Here is a 19,527-nt window from a genome sequence, read left to right on the forward strand (position 1 = left end):
TTAGTTAATTACAAATAGAACAAGTTTGGTAGCTATTAGTTACTTATTTTTAGTACAATAATTATAAAGTTATTAAGCTACATGTAGACATTTTACGAAATAAGGTACAGTTCATCAGTTGTTTTTACGTTATGAAGAGGTTATGTAAATCAACATCAAAAATGAATTAGCTGGATTATTAATTTTGTCACGTGACCGTGCTGGATCTGTATCTGTGGAGTCGTACCTCTGTATGCTCCTCCCAGAAAGCCTTGAATGGCACCGTATTTGGCTGCTTTAGCTAAGACAGGAACAAACAAAGAAAAACGGGTGAAATCTGGGTGTGACCTGTGCAAACAGGAATGCCGCCTACCTGGTCTGCTGGCACACAGAAGGGGAAACAAGGAAAAAAAACACTGGTATTCTGATAAAACCTGTGCTGCAACAGGTACAATCAGTATCATTTAATCAATGAATAATTCTGTCTTCTATTCACTAAAAGAGTAAAAGCCACATTGCTGTACAGACTGTGTTTTGTAATACATTTTGTGTATACACTGGTGCTCATTTGGCCAGGATTTTTCACTCAAATGAACATATAATGAATGAAATATAAAGTGACCTGTATTTAGAATGAACCTGTCCAATTCTTTAGAAGACCAGCATTTCCAAATTATTTTCATGCTTATCTCTTATGAGATAATTTTTTCCCTTAAAAGACAGGGTGATGTGGTGACTCCTGATAATAGTAAACACAAGGACTAAGATAACGTACATTTACATATTGTGTAAATTTGTGTAACTCATATTTATATTGACATTGGAACTTTTACTGAAATCTCAAAGCTGAAGCTAAACTCCTTTGATTTCCAAACATCAGACAGTGTTTGAACATTTAAGGGAATGCATGCTGTACTGAGTACACTGGTCTGTGTTTATGATTGTACTCCCAAATTATCACCACATCACCCCTTCACCCCCTCCCTGCCCACTCACTGTTCACAATGAGACAAATTATCCATCATCACAGGAAAAAATTCTGGGATTTTTGTAGAGATATTAGTATTAATACTAAACAGCATTCTGGGATTTCTATAGGATTATTCATATTAATGAATATATTAATATTAATATATTAAAAAGCATTATGGGTTTTTTTTTCATACCCTGTTGGGCAGCGAGTCCAGCATCCCCAGCTCCATATCCTAGAAAAAAACATGAGTTTTAATCTTTACACACTGACAAAAAGGACAAAAAGATTGTGAGGTAAAATAATTCAGATTATTTCTGCAAAGCACACTTCTGTCTGCAGTCCTCATGGACAATCAGTGAGATAACGACCAGGATCAAGGTGTGAGATGTCTTACACATGCTCCCCAGCTCATATGGAGAGGAAGGGGTTTGTATGGCTAATATCACAGGGGAATAATTTTGATGGCCAGGTCGAGAGGGACAGCTGACAGCAGGACATCAGAGAACCCCATGATCTCTATGACAAGTGCCAAGGGATCTCTCATAACCAGAGAATCATAACGTCTGTTTAGTGTATCATCCAAAAGAAGGCATCTCCTGTCACCCAGTGTCCCCGTTGGTCTCCTGTTACATCAAGAGAGAGGACTGCCCCCTGTTGGCCTACCAACACCACTACCAACAGTAACCTCATTTTCCCAGGACCTGTCCCACCAATGCAATACCCAATCCCAACCCTGCTCAGCTTCAACCATCAGGCAGAGGAAAGTTCCAGTGTGGTATGGCTGATGGAAGGCTGTGAGGCCATCAAAAGAGAGCTCCTTTTTCACCAAATCCTGACACCCCTTCACTGCACCTTATACATGTAAGCTTCATTGCTGTTCCTGTGACAATATCTTGTTTTACCAGACACCTCTGAACAGCACACAGTCACTACCATGGCAGCCTGTGCATACAGGCTAACTTCATACAGGTAATAGCCCATAAAGGCTTTCCATCTTCTTAAAAATAATAAAAGTACAGAAATACATAATTTCCAGTAACAGGAGACAGTCTGCTGGGATTCACTTGCTTTATTGACCTGTCTTACACAAGGTACTTTTCCATGCCTCAGAACCAAGTCCGGTGCCAATCACTGTTCACTGCAACCAGTCACACCATTTAACCACTGTAATTAGAGAGAAAATCATCCTCCCGTTTTGAGCGTTTGTTCAAAGTAGATTGAGTTACAGTAAGTGATGTTAACTGAAAATTAATTTTGAAAGCTTTTGTTAAAAGACAATACTCCTGCAACCAGATCTGAATGTGACCATGATTGTGAGTTCCTACTCAATGACCTGCGCGACATACCAGAGTTACTTCCCTCTCCGTGAGGAGGGTTGCTGACGTGGTGAGTGTAATGGTCTACAATGCAAAGCTATTTAGCTCTATTTCAGGTGGAAAACTTGTTTTTGAACTTCAGTGTTTCAGTTCCAGGAGGAAGACATTAACTCCAGTGTTCAGCCCCCACCAACTGTCGCCTCCCCCCCAACACACCCTGTCTCTTCCTCCATAATGGTAAATGCTTCTGTCTCTGTCCTTCCTGCTGTAGCACCAGTGTCCTTCCTCAGGGGACACCTTCAGTTTTTCCAGCTCAGGAAATGAGTATCATCTAGACTTTGGCCCACAGACACTCTGCATGCAATACACTGTCCTTGATCTGAAGCAAGTGTTTTGACAGTCAAAAATGCTTCCCCAAAAGCCCATTGTGATTAGACTGAATGTGGTTCTTTGAAAGTTATGCACATGGAACTGAGGAAAAAAAGGCTCCTTCCATCATAATTGTTTATTTCTGTTATTCCAGTGACTGTGTGTGCCAGTCTCAGCTGATCTGTACAGTGTAAAGCAGAGGAATAGTGTCCATACCTGGATAGAGTTGTTGATAGCTCCCGTAGCCTGGGAGAGCGCCACCTGCAGAGTGGGCAGACACATTACACACACCCCTTATAGAGGTCAACTCAATGCTGTGTCAGGATTAGACACTTGCAGGCTACAGGTTAACCACAATATAGAACAACACACACTGTAACCACACTGAAGAACCACTACTGCACAGTGCACTACAGAATGTATCTATAACGGACTGCAGTAGTGGAACTGTAGTCTTCTGGATTTGCATATTCCTAATGAGACTATCACTAATTTCAAACATTATTCTGCAGCTAGTATTCCATGTCTGTCTGAGAGGGGGTAGAGATTATTCTCTCCTCTCTCACAGGGAATAGCAGCCAACAAGAGGACCTGAAACACTCAGTAAGGTCAAAACTGTAGAGTGTGTTTGTTTAACAGGAAGGGGAAAATTTACCAGTTTAAACAGTTTTTATTTATCAAAGTCCTCTCACCTGCTGGATATCCTGCACATAAGGATCCATATCACATGAGAGGGGGGCCCGTGAAAGAGGGGCAGAGAGAGAGGGGGGAACAGTTAGAGAGTGGGAGCAGCAGAAAGGGGAAGAGGAAAGAGACACAGCAATGACTCTTTCACAGATTGTAAACAAAACTTAGAAACACAACACAAAAAATGACCCATAATAATTGCTATTATTATTGTCATTACTGTACAATTACTATCCTTATTCTACACTAATACAGTACGGATTTTGAACAACATCTTTTCATTTGCAAAGACTGCTATCACAAAATGTAGTGATTGATTGGAATATATTTTCCTGAGGGTGTTGATGAAGTACTGTTATGGAAAGAGCAAACACACGGTACCAGGCTTGGGTGCTTTAGCGGCTCCCAGTCCTACACCAGCTGGATATGTCACACCTGAAAAATAAAACATTGCTTTGATTAAGCCATTCGACTGGAACACTGCTCATATACAGTAATGGAGTAATAAGCATGTTTGTACATACAGTACATAGGTATTTTTATATACAGTGGTAGTGTATACATATTAGTATGTACAGTAATAGAGCAATAGGTATATTTGTATGTACAGTGGTAGTGTATTCATATTAGTCTGTACTGTAATAGTAATAAGCAAGTCTGTATGTACAGTATTAATGTACAGATTATATATATATATATATATATATATATATATATGTCTATACTGTATTTCTGTAACATATAGATGGTCAGTGCTGCTTTGTGTAAAAGGACATTTTCAAATAGCACAGGGCAGAAGGGGCATGTAATAGCTGCCCTGCCCCTCTGCCTCCCGGGGGGGGGGGGGTCTCGCAGAGGGTGGATCACATGCCTGGCACATCTTCAGTCAGTGCTATTGCTATCATAGCAGCATCTGTCCCCCGGCAGGAAGCTATGAGCCACGGAATTTCCTGGACAACGGTCACTGTGCCTGTGGGGTTTGCAGAATTCTGACAGGAAATACTGACTGCAGTAATAACTGCAGTAAGACAGAGCCCCCTGCCCAGACGCATCTCTATAGGATGCTCAAAATGGAGTGTGGCACACTGTACACTGTACACACTCAAATACAATATTTCAGGCTGTCACTGTACACAGTGGAATAGAAATGTAAGTGGAATTTTACTGAATAGACTTCAAAACCTTGTTTGTAAAACTGAAATGTTCATATGGACCCAAAAACTTCAGAAATACCTTCTGTTATCTGACCTTGAATTTGGAAAGTTACTAAGTTGCACCAAACCTGCCTGTTAAAGACCTTGGTATGATGATTTATCCTGACCTCCCCTTTGATTCTGATATTAAAAACATCTCTAAAGTAGCTTTCTTTCATTTACAGAATATCTCCAAAATTTGGCTCCTTTTATCATTAAATGATGCAGAAAATCTGACTCATGCTTGTGTCTCATTGAAATTAGATTACTGCAATGCCCTATTTTCTGGCTGCTCCAATACCTGCCTGAAGCCTCTTCAGTGCTTATAGAATATGACTGCATGCATTCTAACTAGAAACAAAAAATTATCCCCTGTGTTAGAATGTTTTCACTGGTGTCCTGTGAAGTACTGGACTGATTTCAAGGTACTTCTCTAAACCCTCAAAGCTCTGCATAGTCTTCCCCCTTCTTATCTCACAGAACTGTTCCTTCCTTCCATCCCACATGACTGCTCAATTCACAACATGCTGGATATTTGTTACTTCCTAACATATCATAAAGTTCAGCAGGTGGTAGAGCCTTCTCCTACAGAGCACCCCTCTTGTGGAACAATCTACAACCATGTCATGACCATGACAACCGCTACAGAACTGAGATGTTGTGACAGAGCTGGCCGATGCGCTACACATAAATTAACAAAAGGAGTAAAATTTACAAAACAGTAATTTGTTTTAAAAAAAAAAAAAAAAAAAAAAAAAAACAACTCACAAACATAGGAGAACCAGTCTACAGCCACCAACACACAAAATGGCTTCCAAAGCCTAAAAACCTTACTTTGTGTGGCCACACACCTGTATATAACAACCCTAGTTAGGGCAGGTGTGACCAGTTAACTGCTTCACAGACAGACATGACAATTAACAAAACAATTAAACAATTATTAAATAATCTATTAAGACAAACATGAAACCTGTTTCAGCTGTAGTTGATTGATTAAAGCACTTATTTTACGAGATGGAAAATGGACAATATGAAGATCCTCAATTTACACAGTTGGACATACAAATAACCCAATTTAGCAATTAAACAATTAACATTTAACACTTAGTCTGTTGGGGGGGGGGTATTGTCCTTCACAGATGTCCAGCACCCACAGACCATGGGGCTATCATGAAAGCCAACCCACCAATGGATGAGAGATGCCCCGTATCCTGCTGCTGACCCAAACCACTGACACACTGCCAATTCCCTCCTGATAATTAACATGCACTGCATTGTGCGTATTGTTTAAATATTATCCAGGAATTCCTCATGGTGGTCTCTTTTTAGGGTCCAGGGAATAATTTTCAATTTTTCCCAGATTGGCCTTTTTTGTTCTCTGATTCCCCTTGGAAAACTGCTGAACATTGCTCTGTGACAGCCTTGGCTGATTTTTGTAGTGTTGTTGTTTTGTGAATATGACACACTGTTATTTTGCATGCCAGAGTGGAATATGAGATTGATTTTAAAATTAAGTGATCTTTCATCAAAGATGATGTAGTACCATAATTTCTGGGAATTTTAAAGATCCTATGACCTATTGCAGTGTTTCTCAACCCTCTCCTGGAGTACCCCCTGCCCTGCATGTTTTAGATCTCTCCCTGCTCCAACGCAGCTGATTCAAATGATCAACTCGTTATGAACTCCTGAAGTTGCTTAATAACAAACTGATCATTTGAATCAGCTGTGTTGGAGCAGGGAGAGATCTAAAAGATGCAGGGCAGGGGGTGTTTCTCCAGGAGAGGGTTGAGAGACACTGACCTATTGCATGCACACACACACAAACACAAACACAAACACACACACACACACACACACACGCCCGCATTTGCTGAACCTCAGCAGCTGTACATGAGAAACGTGCTTGAAAAGATGTGACGACATTACAGCACCTCCACCTGAAGGTACGAGCCCAGTCCCTCCAACTCCGCCTACTCCTGCGACTCCTCCCACTCCACCGGTGCCTAGCCAAATAAAAAAGGAAAGGAAACACACATTAACAAATGCACTTTACTCTGTTGTTTAGAACCTGCTGTCTTTATGAGGCAGACCCCTTTGTGGGAGAGAGTAGGTGGGCATGCAGTACCAGGGGCCTTTAGTGGCTTGGCTCCAGGAGGTACTCCAACACCAGCTCCGATCCCAGTCGCACTGTAGTATGGAACTAAGGGAGAGAGACCCAGTCAGAGCTGTGCGTTCGTGACCTGTACTGTCTCTGCTGGGCCAGAGCGTTCAGATAGACTTACTTCCATATCCTCCATAAGGATAGCCAGCAACAGTGCCTGTTCCTGTGGAGAGAAGTCAGGGGTCAGGTATGATTACAGCTACAGAGAACAGAGAGTGCTCCTTTAACATGCTGGCAAATGTATTTTTCTTTGGCTATCTCATGCTACATGAACAATTATGATGGCACAGTGTCTCAATGAATTAATGAATTTGTTAATTCTTTATTTTATGTAGTATGCTGATATTTTATGTGTGAAGACTGAAATTGGCTTTGGGAAAAAAGATCTTCTTCTTTATTACATTTTAATATTATGTATTATATATTTTATATTATACTTCAATATTTTTGAAGAAGTGGCTGTCTATCTTAAGCAATTGCATTTCAAATTGGCAGTGTGAGATTACACTTCAAGGGAATTCAAATCATTAAAATAATATAAAATATTAAAAACAGGACAAGTACATGATTAAATGTTGCTAATGAGAATTAATCTGGTCTATGGAAATACTACACAGATAAAAAAAACACTTGTGTTTGTAGTAAGCTTGCAAGTACCTTAGTAAGTAAGAAAGTTTGTAGTAAGTCTGTAGTAAACTACTGCAAAGCTAGCATCATACATGCTACATGCTATATTACTGATCTTTCAGAGGTTTTATTGCGTACCTGCAGGTTTAGGAGGCTTAACACCAGCACCAACTGCAAAAATAAGCAAAACATTGAAGGCATGTCTCAGCAACCCATGCCCTGCCTGGCAGTGTTTGTTACAATATGGTCTATTTTTAATTCTAATAATTCCTTGTCAACATCACAATAAATGAAATGTAAAATCAAATGAAATTAAATCATATGAAAGCAGTAGATCAGCAGTAGGCTTCATAGCCTAAAAAAAACAAAGCTAAAATGGTGAAATCAACCATCTGAAATACACAGTGCATTCCTGTTTTGACTGTTTGAACTCAGGGAGACATTCTTTTCCATTTATGAGACATATAGAAGAGTACTGAGATAACTGGCTGTTTTGCCCATCTTAACCTGTCATTTGCCAGAAAATGACTCCTGGGCAGAGGTGGAAAACTCCAGCTTCAGAAAGTAAAAATCCTGCCACGTATTTATTGTAGCCATTCACTAAACAATGTGATTTCACTAATTAGTTCCTCTATCTGGCTGAAGAGTTGTGCTAATTAAATTCAGCTGGTGTAGTGCATGGATGGAACAAATACGTGGCAGGACTTTTACTTTCTGAAGCCGGGGTTTTCCACCTCTGCTCCTGGGATTCTGATCCACAGTGTTAAATGGAAATTCACCACAGGATCCTCTTATTGTGACATCAGAACAGTACAGTATCAACCAGGAGACACCACAGAGCACAGGCATATCTGAAGTGTGTGAGAGCAGACAGAGAGGAAACAGGAAGGAAAATGACAGGAACAGATACAAGAATGGCCAGGGGAGGGCGCTCAGCGTACTGGGCAGAACTTGCCCTGCTGCATCACATGCAGATAGAGAACAAAACAACACATGCAGCAATACTAACACTACCCAACTTTCCTACCAATGTAAATAAATGTAAATCAACCACCAGTAGGAGTTAAAACTAGTGAAGTGCAATACTGTTTGAAAGCTGCAGATGGGAGAGCTTACCACCAGTGGGTGCTGCTACACCTGCTCCACCTGTTGGACAGACAAACAGTTTCAACCTATATCACCAGTTCAGTCATGGGAGAATCTTACTGTTGTATGTATGCCATATTCCTAAATATGTCAGGAATCAAATCAAATAGAAAATGCTTTTATATTCTGCCAAACAAACTTTAAAAGAATGCAGCTGTATAATGTTTCCTCTCACATCCAATTGGCAAACAAGGGGAAATTTTATATTTACCAACACCTGTTCCAGCTGGAAAAAACAGGATTCAAAAGAATTAGTGTATCAGACCAAGAATGTGAAACAACATAATATGTGTATCAGCTCACATTTATTTTATTCAGATGATGCCATGAATCTTTACTGGAAACAGAGCCCTGACTGATCTGGAATGTTGTTCTCGATGCAGAGGCGGTGGGAGCTGAGACACAGACACAGGCTGTGGCACCAATAGCGCTGAGGGCTATGAAGTAACAGAACCTCTTGCTCTACTGCCGCATGTTGATCTCATCTAGATTCATACAGTACACAGAATCTGGCTCTGCTTCACATGCTGTCCATTTAAACAAGCCTGAACATGCCGAGGACTAGTGCTACGTTAATCGACTCCACTAAGATTAGTATACAAACAAGATATACTAACCACTTGGCTGAACGACTCCAGCACCAACTATAATAACAATAATGTCAGTTATTACAGTAAATATATGATTATGATAAAAGTAATAATTGTTGTGATAAACATGGACTTACCACCAGGTTGCACAATTCCTGCACATAAAACAAGACACAGAATGTTAAGTGGAAGAGTTTTTGTATGGCACTTTGCAGAAATGCGTACAGTGGAAAGTTAGTTCATTTCTATTGAATGTGTAACAGTATACACACCTGGAACAATCCCTGTAGCACCTGCAAGAAACACATAGGAAGTCACACAAAATGTAACCAGTGGAATCTCCAGTGTGACATAAATCTTCTCAAGTTAACATTACTTGGAAAACTGTGCAAGACGACATCTGTGAGGTGTCGTATGAGGCAAAATCTTTGGGGTGACAGGAACCTAACAGATCCAGAGGGACGGGGACACATTTGGAGTGCAGACAGCGGTAGCGTTAGTGGGAACACAGTGGAAACCAAGAGGACATTTGTCATCGAGGTGCATGCAACATAGGGACGCTTACTGGGTACAGGGGTCATGTCAGCTGTGGCAGTGGCTCCTGCTAAAAGACAACACGGTTCAGCTTCACGTGTTCAGCGGCGCCTGGCATGTGCAAGCAGGAACAGAGTTCACTCTCAGGACCTTGCTAAATGCTGCGGGGGGCCCAACTTTCAGAGCAGAGAGAAGCTACAAAACAGTAACTGCCTACTGCTTTGAGAAGGAGCAGAAACAGAGCGGGTTCAGCTGTGGCAGCGGTCCCTGTCTGGGCGGCCTGCCATGGTTATGTCTAGCAGAGAGAGGAGAGGCTTGGGAGTCTGTAAGCTGAGGAACAGTGAGGGTGCTGATCCTGTGCCGAGGGAGTTGCAGGGTCAGATCCTGGGCAGTCTCAGAGGCCTTGTACACAGGCCTAGAAACCAGGCTTTTCCCGGGTTTAGCCTTTGGTATAAATGGGTCTTCCTGAGTTATCGTACCCAGGAAAGCTATGTGGTTCCAGAACTGGGTCCAACCTGGTAAATTCCTGTTTCAGTGTAAAAGGGGATTGCATGATTCATTACTGGCCTACGGTACACTCCTTGCTTTCAGACCCGCATCTGGTTGTTGTTGGTTGCCCCTACACTCAATATTCCTGTCATGAAGGACATCAGAAGAGCTCTCCTCCTGTGTACACATTGTCCAGTTCAGATTTCCCTCTCAGAATCTCACACAATTCAAGTTGGTTGAGTCAACTAATGCTTCTCAAACACATTCTTCTCACTCAATTACAAGATTTCAGGGAATTGCATTCAGATTAGCATCATTTATTAACTGACACAGAGAAAAAAAAAATTGAAAAAAAAAAAGTCTGAACAGTGTCCATTGAAACAAGATATAAGCTTTCCTCATGCAACTGCACATTTTATGACATAGAATTATACAAACAAAAATATGACTGTCTCTGTTTCTGAGCCCTGTATGTCACTGTTGTGCTGTACGCTACAATAAATAAATGCTTGACATTTCATAAGCCATGCAAACACAAAAATTGAATCTATCAAGCTAGCTAGCTAGTGATCTAGCAAAGCAAGTTAGCTGGCATAGTTTGCTAAAATGGATGTCAACTGTCAACAAGGAAAGGAAAGGGATGATGGGGAAAGGGAGGAGGACAGGCATATATACTGTATGCCTTCCCTAAGATTACTTAACTGAACTCTCTCAGTAACTTTATCTTGAATGGCTTCAGACATTTTGCTTATGTGTCGGTGAACTGTATAATATGAGAGGCATGGTTCTCAGCTGAGCAGCAGTATCTTTTCTGATCCTTTCGCACATTCTGACTGGCAAACCCGGGACTGGGGTGGTCATGTGTAAACGGGAGAACCAGGAAATTCCTAGGTTCAGAGCCTGTTATAAACCGGCGGGAAAAGGCAGGGATTCAAATCCCAGGGTGTAGCTGGGTTCTTGTGTGAAAATGGCTTATGGGACCTTTGGAGGTGTTCTCAGAATGTTTTCATTTGCTTGCTCAGGATAACACCAGAAACACCCACAACTGTCTCAAAAAAGGTTGTCTGAAGCTGCGAAAAATACGCTTCACCAATGGAATACCTCAATAGAGAAAATCAAAGACACGAATCTAACATCCCTGTCGCTACAACTATAATTCTATATTAATATATACTATATTATATATCTAATATAGACTATAATTCTGTCTATTTTTACCTGGGATTTGAGTTCCTCCAGGAGCGAGTGTTGGGCCCTTTGCTGTAAGATACAAAATAACACGATTGAAGAGAGAGAATACCTGCTTGTGCTGAACACAGCTCTGCTGTGTGCATGTGAGAGTGAAAACCAGCTCTCTCATTGCTGAAAGGTAAACCTAAATCTACCCAAACTTCTCAATGCTTCATCTATGCATCTGCATAGACATAGACTGCATAGGCTGCATGTACTGCATAGACTACTTCACCTACACATTACTGCTTCAGTGCACTAAAGATCATTAGAGATCATCATCTCAGTATCCAATGGCTATTAACTGGTAGCCAGTACATAGATTTTTGAAAAATTTCAGTCAATTTGTTTATGACAGATAAACTATGTTGATTTAAATGATAAATCTTTGGGCAACAGAATTTAAACAAAATATCTAGCAACACAATGACTCTGGAATATGGACTTAAAAATTCAAGCCTTTTTTTGATCAATGCCAAAAGGGGCATTCTGAGCTGTGGTCCACAAAGACCCATGGGATGAACCTCTAACCCTAACCCTAACTGTAGCCCTAACCCAAACCCAAACTTAACTATAACCCTCAACCTAAAGGCTGATTTATGCTTCCTGCAGTCAGCACGGTTGTAACTGTTGCACGACAGAAATGATGTCATGGTGACCATAACGACCGCTCGCAGAGGGAGTCAAGCTGCCTGTTGTGTGCCTCCTGCATTTTGTAATGATGTGAAGGGCTACGCAGATGACCAGAAGATTGCCTTATTTTATGACTGATTGACGATGACCACTGTCACAGTTAGAACGCAACTTAAACAAGATGAACAATGGGTTGCAACTAACTGTTTTAGTGGTTGGGACATATTGCTACATAATGACCTGGGAAAATGCAAGAAGCATAAAGCGTCCTCAGCTGGCAGAGGGTGCAGACATATCCCACATTCACACATTCCCATTTCCATGCAAATTCAAAGCATACCTGTAAATCAGCCCTAATCCTAACACAAACCCTAACCTTAACCTTAGTGCACAGGTAAGTGCTGTATGCTGAGTACAGAAGTACTGTATGCTGAGGAGTACACAGGTGAATACTGTATGCAGAGTGCACAGGTGAGTGCTGTATTCTGAGGAGTACACAGGTGAGTGCTGTATTCTGAGGAGTACACAGGTGAGTGCTGTATTCTGATGAGTACACAGGTGAGTGCTGTATTCTGATGAGTACACAGGTGAGTGCTGTATTCTGAGGAGTACACAGGTGAGTGCTGTATTCTGAGGAGTACACAGGTGAGTGCTGTATTCTGAGGAGTACACAGGTGAGTGCTGTATTCTGAGGAGTACACAGGTAAGTGCTGTATTCTGATGAGTACACAGGTGAGTGCTGTATTCTGATGAGTACACAGGTGAGTGCTGTATTCTGATGAGTACACAGGTGAGTGCTGTATTCTGAGGAGTACACAGGTGAGTGCTGTATTCTGATGAGTACACAGGTGAGTGCTGTATTCTGAGGAGTATACAGGTGAGTGCTGTATTCTGAGGAGTACACAGGTGAGTGCTGTATTCTGATGAGTACACAGGTAAGTGCTGTATTCTGATGAGTACACAGGTGAGTGCTGTATTCTGATGAGTACACAGGTAAGTGCTGTATTCTGATGAGTACACAGGTGAGTGCTGTATTTCGAGGAGTTCACAGGCAAGTGCTGTATGCAGAGTGCACAGATAAGTGCTGTCTTCTGCATGGGTGAGATCATACCTGGTTTCACAGCAGGTATGATGGGCTGTCCAGTTCCAGATGGCACTAACCCCGCCACCCCACCTGGCACGCCCCCGACCCCCGTTCCTGTTGGAATGGCCCCAGCACCTGCAGGCACACCAGGACATGATGAGACATGCAGCATCCCAGACACTACTCCAGGCTTGAAAATACTGCTTTTTATTAGGCTCAGATACGTATATTAATATATCAAAAATTTCATAAAAATAGTATATATATACAATCATCATCGCAGGTGTGTATGGTTAAAATGAACACATCACATATGCACTAAAGACATGAATAACACTCTTACCAGGTTTGGGAGGTTTAACACCACCTGGAACATGAAAAGAATACCTTACTATTAAAATGACAAACAGACTGCATTGCCCCCACACCACCTCCACCACTACACACTGCATTTTACCCAGTGCCCCTATAAGCACATACTACACACTGCATATTACCCAGTGCCCTACAAGCACATACTACACACTGCATACTACACAGTGCCCTACAAGCACATACTACACACTGCATACTACCCAGTGCCCTACAAGCACATACTACACACTGCATACTACCCAGTGCCCTTAAAAGTACATACTACACACTGCATACTTCCCAGTGCCCCCTGAAGCACATACTACACACTGCATACTACCCAGTGCCCCTACAAGCACATACTATACACTGCATACTTCCCAGTGCCCCCTGAAGCACATACTACACACTGCATATTACCCAGTGCCCTACAAGCACATACTACACACTGCATATTACCCAGTGCCCTACAAGCACATACTACACACTGCATACTACCCAGTGCCCTACAAGCACATACTATACACTGCATACTTCCCAGTGCCCCCTGAAGCACATACTACACACTGCATACCAACCAGTGCTCCCAGAAGCACATACTACACTGTGCATGCTACATAATGACTACTGATTGCATTGGTAATGGCTACATACACTCTGGATTCCATTAATTTGCTCCCATGATCAGAAACTCATACTCTTGTCCACCAACTCACCCCCATGAACACACACTCATCCCAACATCTACTATCTCACTCCCACATTCACAAACTCACCCACATATCCGACTCCTCCCAACCCCCCTACTACTCCTGTAGCCCCAGGTACAACTGAAGAGAAGGGCAAGACATGAGACACATGGATGAGAATCATTCATATGTTTTCTTCATGTCATGTTCAGCATTTCTAAAGAATGTTACTATCACAAGTAGTGATAGTAAGTTTTTTCCTGCCAGAAAAAAATCACTGGATTCATATATTAGCTGTTATGGACCACTATCTGAAAATTTATATTACATTTTTATTGTACTGTAGTGATTGAATGCCTTACATGATAACTTATTTTTGTGATATAACTGTAATAATAATCATATAATAAAATCAACTAGAATTTTCTTGTCAGAGTTTCAGAAGTATGTCCATACAGCGCCAGCAAGCAGACAATTCTCACTGCAGGGATACAGAAAAGTAGATCCAACATGACATCTCCTCTTACCATATTTAGGAGGCTTCACCCCAGCCGGGTATCCTGTAATGCAAAGAGTGGAAATGGGTGTGAATGGCTAATGCTCTCGCCTGTAGCACTCTGTTCCTTCTGAGTTAGTTTTTCTAACAGCTGGAGAAGCTAATAGTTCACTATGCTCTGTTCCTGCCGCACTATCGTTCACAACCCACCTGCATGTCCCACAACTGGCAGCTCACCTGGGACTGCACCTGGGACTGCACCTGGGACTACACCTGGGACTGCACCTGGGACTAACCCTGGGACTGCACCTGGGACTGCACCTGGTACCACTCCTGCAACTCCACCTGGCACTCCTGCAGAGTGGAGCACAGGTAGAAACAGCTTTCTCTTGAATTTGGTTTGGACAAAGGGTGAAAAATATTAACATTAAGATAAAGATAAAGATTAACGTGAACTAAACATACATCCTTCTTAGTTTTCTGTTAGCAAAATATAAACTTGCACCAACAATATGAATGTAACAAGGCAACCAGAAAGACATTTTTACCTAATTTAGGAGGTTTAACCCCAGGAGCTTGCACTGAAAAACAAAAGTTGTAACGTAAATGATTTCTGAATTGTAATAATCAGCTTTTATCCCACAGCCCTGGGGCCTCATTTATAAAGTGTGCACATGCATAAATTTCATTGTAGAAATCCATCTCAATGTTCTGATATATAAACCATGAGTGAGACCAGTTTGTCTAATTTTTGTTTAATTTGTGTAGGGATTGTCTGTAAATTCTCCTCTTGAATCTTCATTTGGAACTTCAATTGTGTCGTGTGGGAGAAGACGGGACATCCATCACAAAGAACGGTGTCGTCAGGAGGAATTTGGTATTTAGGGCACAGCACCCTCAACAAATGGTAGTGTAAGCACAACATTTTGATGCAAAAATGATGCGCAAAGTGCACTATAGAAAGTGAAATTAATATTCACACACTGTAATGCCAGTCAGAGAACATATGCACCATCAATAATTATGGGTTTTGCATTTCAGTTCCCGTCAAAGTGAGACACATGAACAACATAATCAATGAGGTGCTGTTACCCATAAAGCTTTATTAGAAAGGTCTCACAGGACACAATGATATACTAATATTGTCACTTTCAACCACCAAACTTGTGCAGCCACAGAGTTTTGATCATCAAGCTTTAAAATGTCATCATATATACAGTATCTTTCAGCATAGACCGAATTGGTTACAACAGACAAATGTTTTGCCCTCTGTTTCAGACTTGCAGAGAAAGTTTCAGATTTATCTGTAAACCTGCACACAATCTGATACTCCACCTGGTATTCCACCTGGAACTGCACCTGGAACTGCACCTGGGACTACACCTGGGACTACACCTGGGACTACACCTGGGACTGCACCTGGTACTGCACCTGGTACCACTCCTGCAACTCCACCTGGCACTCCTGCAGAGTGGAGCACAGGTAGAAACAGCTTTCTCTTGAATTTGGTTTGGACAAAGGGTGAAAAATATTAAGATTAAGATAAAGATAAAGATTAAAGTGAACTAAACATACATCCTTCTTAGTTTTCTGTTAGCAAAATATAAACTTGCACCAACAATATGAATGTAACAAGGCAACCAGAAAGACATTTTTACCTAATTTAGGAGGTTTAACCCCAGGAGCTTGCACTGAAAAACAAAAGTTGTAACGTAAATGATTTCTGAATTGTAATAATCAGCTGTTATCCCACAGCCCTGGGGCCTCATTTATAAAGTGTGCACATGCACAAATTTCATTGTAGAAATCCATCTCAATGTTCTGATATATAAACCATGAGTGAGACCAGTTTGTCTAGTTTGTGTTTAATTTGTGTAGAGATTGTCTGTAAATTCTCCTCCTGAATCTTCATTTGGAACTTCAATTGTGTTGTGTGGGAGAAGACAGGACATCCATCACAAAGAACGGTGTCGTCAGGAGGAATTTGGTATTTAGGGAACAGCACCCTCAACAAATGGTAGTGTAAGCACAACATTTTGATGCAAAAACGATGCGCAAAGTATTTTTCAGCACAGACAGAATTGGTTACAATGGAAAATGTTTTGCCCTCTGCTTCAGACTGAAAGAAAGAAAGTTTCAGATTTATCTGTAAACCTGCACACAATCTGATACTCCACCTGGTATTCCACCTGGGACACCACCTGGTACTGCACCTGGTACTGCACCTGGAACTGCACCTGGGACTACACCTGGAACTGCACCTGGTACCACTCCTGGTACCGCACCCGGTACCCCACCAGGCACCCCTGCAGTAGTACACACGGTGAGTGGGACACAAGTACAGGATGAGATGTGTTGGTAAGTCCACAATTCACTCAAAACAGTTAGAGTGTGGCATATATAGCATAACATAATTTATCATAATGCAGCATAGCATGGCGCAACATAACAATATAGGATAGCACAGCATAGTGTAGCATAGCATGATCAAAGCATCACATGACACTGCATATCATAGCATGGCACAGTATGCATGTAATATAGGACAGCATACCACATCATAGAATAGCATTGGATATCATACCACAGTATAGCTTACAGTACCAATCATACCACAGCATAGCATAGTATAGAACAGTATTACTTTGCATAGCATAGAGTATAGTCAGTATTAACATTACAAATCCACAGCAATGTGATATTTTTTCCAGTCCAATACCTGTAAATATTAGCATCAGCACGTGGGGATATATAACTGAACACTTATGGGGCTCCATACAGACATAGAAGAACAAAAAAGTAATCATACCATATTTAGCAGCTTTAGCAGCTCCGTATCCTGCAAAATATAACATTTTACATCAACAAAATATATTTATATTCATAAACTGTTCTAGAATATGTTTTCAGACATCCTTATGGACAAACATGGTAATACAGACCTACATGTAAGCTTCCCATGTATTGGAAATATATTTTAGGGTGAGCAATAATGAAAATAATGCAAAATGACTAATACAAATATTTGAAGATACACTCAGCACAGTGGATATTTTATGTTGTAATCTATGGGGGGATCTACTGGATAATAGACATGAAGCAGAATGACCTTTTCAGCAGCAGAAAGGTTGAAGTGGGGCTTGATAATTACAGTGCTGATGAAATCTTGGGTTAATGTGGCTGAATAAGTGTTACTGTTTTTACTGTGCTTAGCACACCTCAGTCAGGGCACCATACAGAGATCAGGTCTGTGATACAACATTATATATTATATATATGCAACATAGTAATTACATTATATGCTGAGGTAATTTTAGGGTTGAGTGTTCTGCTGTAGGGTACAACATCAGTGCCCCAGCTCAGAGTCCAATCTGCAACTCCCCAGAGACAAGCCTTTTTCCATGTCCCAGAGATTTAAAGATGACCTAATAACTGAATGGATTACAAATGAACTGATAACTGTATGGGCTACAAATATATTAATCTCTTATAATAAGCACAGGAAAGAATCATCCATCAATCAATCAACCAAACTATTTGTTATGGTGCATTTTTACGAATGATATTGTCAGCATTTAACATGGAGCACAGTGTGTTTTCCGGTGTTTTGTTGAGTCGTTGTTCACAGGCCTTTCACAGGAGCTTTATTTCATATTTTGAAAGTCAAAGGTCACCGCTTTAAGGTTTAAGGTTTCTGTCTATAGTTCAGTATAGTGCTTTACTTTTCCTTACTAGCAAGATAGATACAACATAACCATATATTACATGTATATATTAAAATATTGGATATATGATATGTAAATTAAGATATGCAATATGTGATGTGTATATCAAACAACCCTCCTAAACCTCTGAGCCTCACTCCATGTCCCACCCTGGCACAATGTGCCCACTCCACTGCATACCAGCTCCTGGCACTGTACCTGGGACCACGCCTGGAACACCCAAAGCTCCTGCGCCAGCTGGGACCCCCCCTGCTCCCCCAGGACCTACAGAGAAAAGAACTTCCGCAGTCAATTTTGTCTAAGAAAACACTGAGGTGACAACAGAGCAGACAGAAGGCCATCCATTCCCACACTGTGAAGGCCACTGCTGCCTGGCCAGGCAGACCACAGTGCCATTACAACACTTCTGCTAGGAAAGGCGAGTGTTACTAACAAGAGAAACACACATTAAGCTGTAGTTTAGTGCATCAGCACAAAATCAAGACAGCAGTTAACAGCAGTGTAATTGACATGAATTCAGGAAAACATTAAAAGTGTATACCATATTTAAGAGCTTTAGCCCCTCCAGGATATCCTAAAAAATAAAACACTTGATTCATTAATGTTGCATTTACTCTGACACTACATTATACACACACTTTACTGCTCTGTATTGCATACTTTATTATCAGTCAATGTTACCACTTTATCCATGCAATATTTTGCATTATTGTCATTGAATAGTGATTGTGGGGGTGTGGTTGTGGAGCAGTGTGGAGATGTGATTATGGAGCAGTGTGGCTGTGGTTATGGAACTGGGGGGTGTGGTTATGGAGCAGAGTGTGTGTGGTTATGGAACTGTGGGGCTGTGGTTATGGAGCAGTGTGGAGATGTGATTACGGAGCAGTGTGGGTGTGGTTATGGAACTGTAGGAGTGTGGTTATGGAGCAGTGTGAGTCTGGTTGTGGAACTGGGAATGTTGCTATGGAGAGAGTTGTGATGGGATCAGATGGATGGTGTCACTATAGCTTTCAGAGGCGATCTACACAAATATGTCACATCCCAACACATTTACCTCCAAATCCAGCTATTGGTAGCCCTCCTGGGACTGCACCTGGTACTGCACCTGGTACTGCACCTGGTACCCCTCCTGGCACTCCTACCACACATCAATGGTTAGAGGTCATGCGGACATCAGGAGCCAGACAGCATAAAAGATAAAATATAAAAGATCTGTCTATCTCACCTTGCCATTATCTCGCATGAATTATAA

At 41.3% G+C, this 19,527-nt stretch overlaps 1 protein-coding gene across 1 annotated transcript in view; it reads right to left on the bottom strand.

Annotated features, from left to right (window-relative positions):
- elna (elastin a) overlaps positions 1–19,527 on the bottom strand; it is a 32,261-nt gene that overhangs the window by 2,120 nt on the left and 10,614 nt on the right. Inside the window, exons 17-45 of the mRNA XM_036536524.1 lie at positions 19,330–19,413; positions 18,817–18,849; positions 18,474–18,539; positions 17,360–17,389; positions 16,728–16,856; positions 16,209–16,241; positions 15,886–16,014; positions 15,099–15,131; positions 14,788–14,904; positions 14,582–14,614; positions 14,142–14,195; positions 13,355–13,378; positions 13,039–13,146; positions 11,283–11,324; positions 9,607–9,645; positions 9,314–9,334; positions 9,179–9,196; positions 9,069–9,095; positions 8,663–8,677; positions 8,422–8,451; positions 7,444–7,476; positions 6,800–6,841; positions 6,643–6,717; positions 6,449–6,520; positions 3,706–3,759; positions 3,330–3,341; positions 2,854–2,898; positions 1,146–1,184; positions 227–280 (exon numbers count right to left, since the gene is read on the bottom strand). Coding sequence (XP_036392417.1) covers positions 227–280; positions 1,146–1,184; positions 2,854–2,898; positions 3,330–3,341; positions 3,706–3,759; positions 6,449–6,520; positions 6,643–6,717; positions 6,800–6,841; positions 7,444–7,476; positions 8,422–8,451; positions 8,663–8,677; positions 9,069–9,095; positions 9,179–9,196; positions 9,314–9,334; positions 9,607–9,645; positions 11,283–11,324; positions 13,039–13,146; positions 13,355–13,378; positions 14,142–14,195; positions 14,582–14,614; positions 14,788–14,904; positions 15,099–15,131; positions 15,886–16,014; positions 16,209–16,241; positions 16,728–16,856; positions 17,360–17,389; positions 18,474–18,539; positions 18,817–18,849; positions 19,330–19,413 — 1,491 coding nt within the window. The remainder of the gene's footprint in view (positions 1–226; positions 281–1,145; positions 1,185–2,853; positions 2,899–3,329; positions 3,342–3,705; positions 3,760–6,448; positions 6,521–6,642; positions 6,718–6,799; positions 6,842–7,443; positions 7,477–8,421; positions 8,452–8,662; positions 8,678–9,068; positions 9,096–9,178; positions 9,197–9,313; positions 9,335–9,606; positions 9,646–11,282; positions 11,325–13,038; positions 13,147–13,354; positions 13,379–14,141; positions 14,196–14,581; positions 14,615–14,787; positions 14,905–15,098; positions 15,132–15,885; positions 16,015–16,208; positions 16,242–16,727; positions 16,857–17,359; positions 17,390–18,473; positions 18,540–18,816; positions 18,850–19,329; positions 19,414–19,527) is intronic.

Source organism: Megalops cyprinoides, chromosome 9 (genome assembly GCF_013368585.1).
Source record: "Megalops cyprinoides isolate fMegCyp1 chromosome 9, fMegCyp1.pri, whole genome shotgun sequence".
In the NCBI taxonomy this organism is placed as follows: domain Eukaryota; kingdom Metazoa; phylum Chordata; class Actinopteri; order Elopiformes; family Megalopidae; genus Megalops; species Megalops cyprinoides.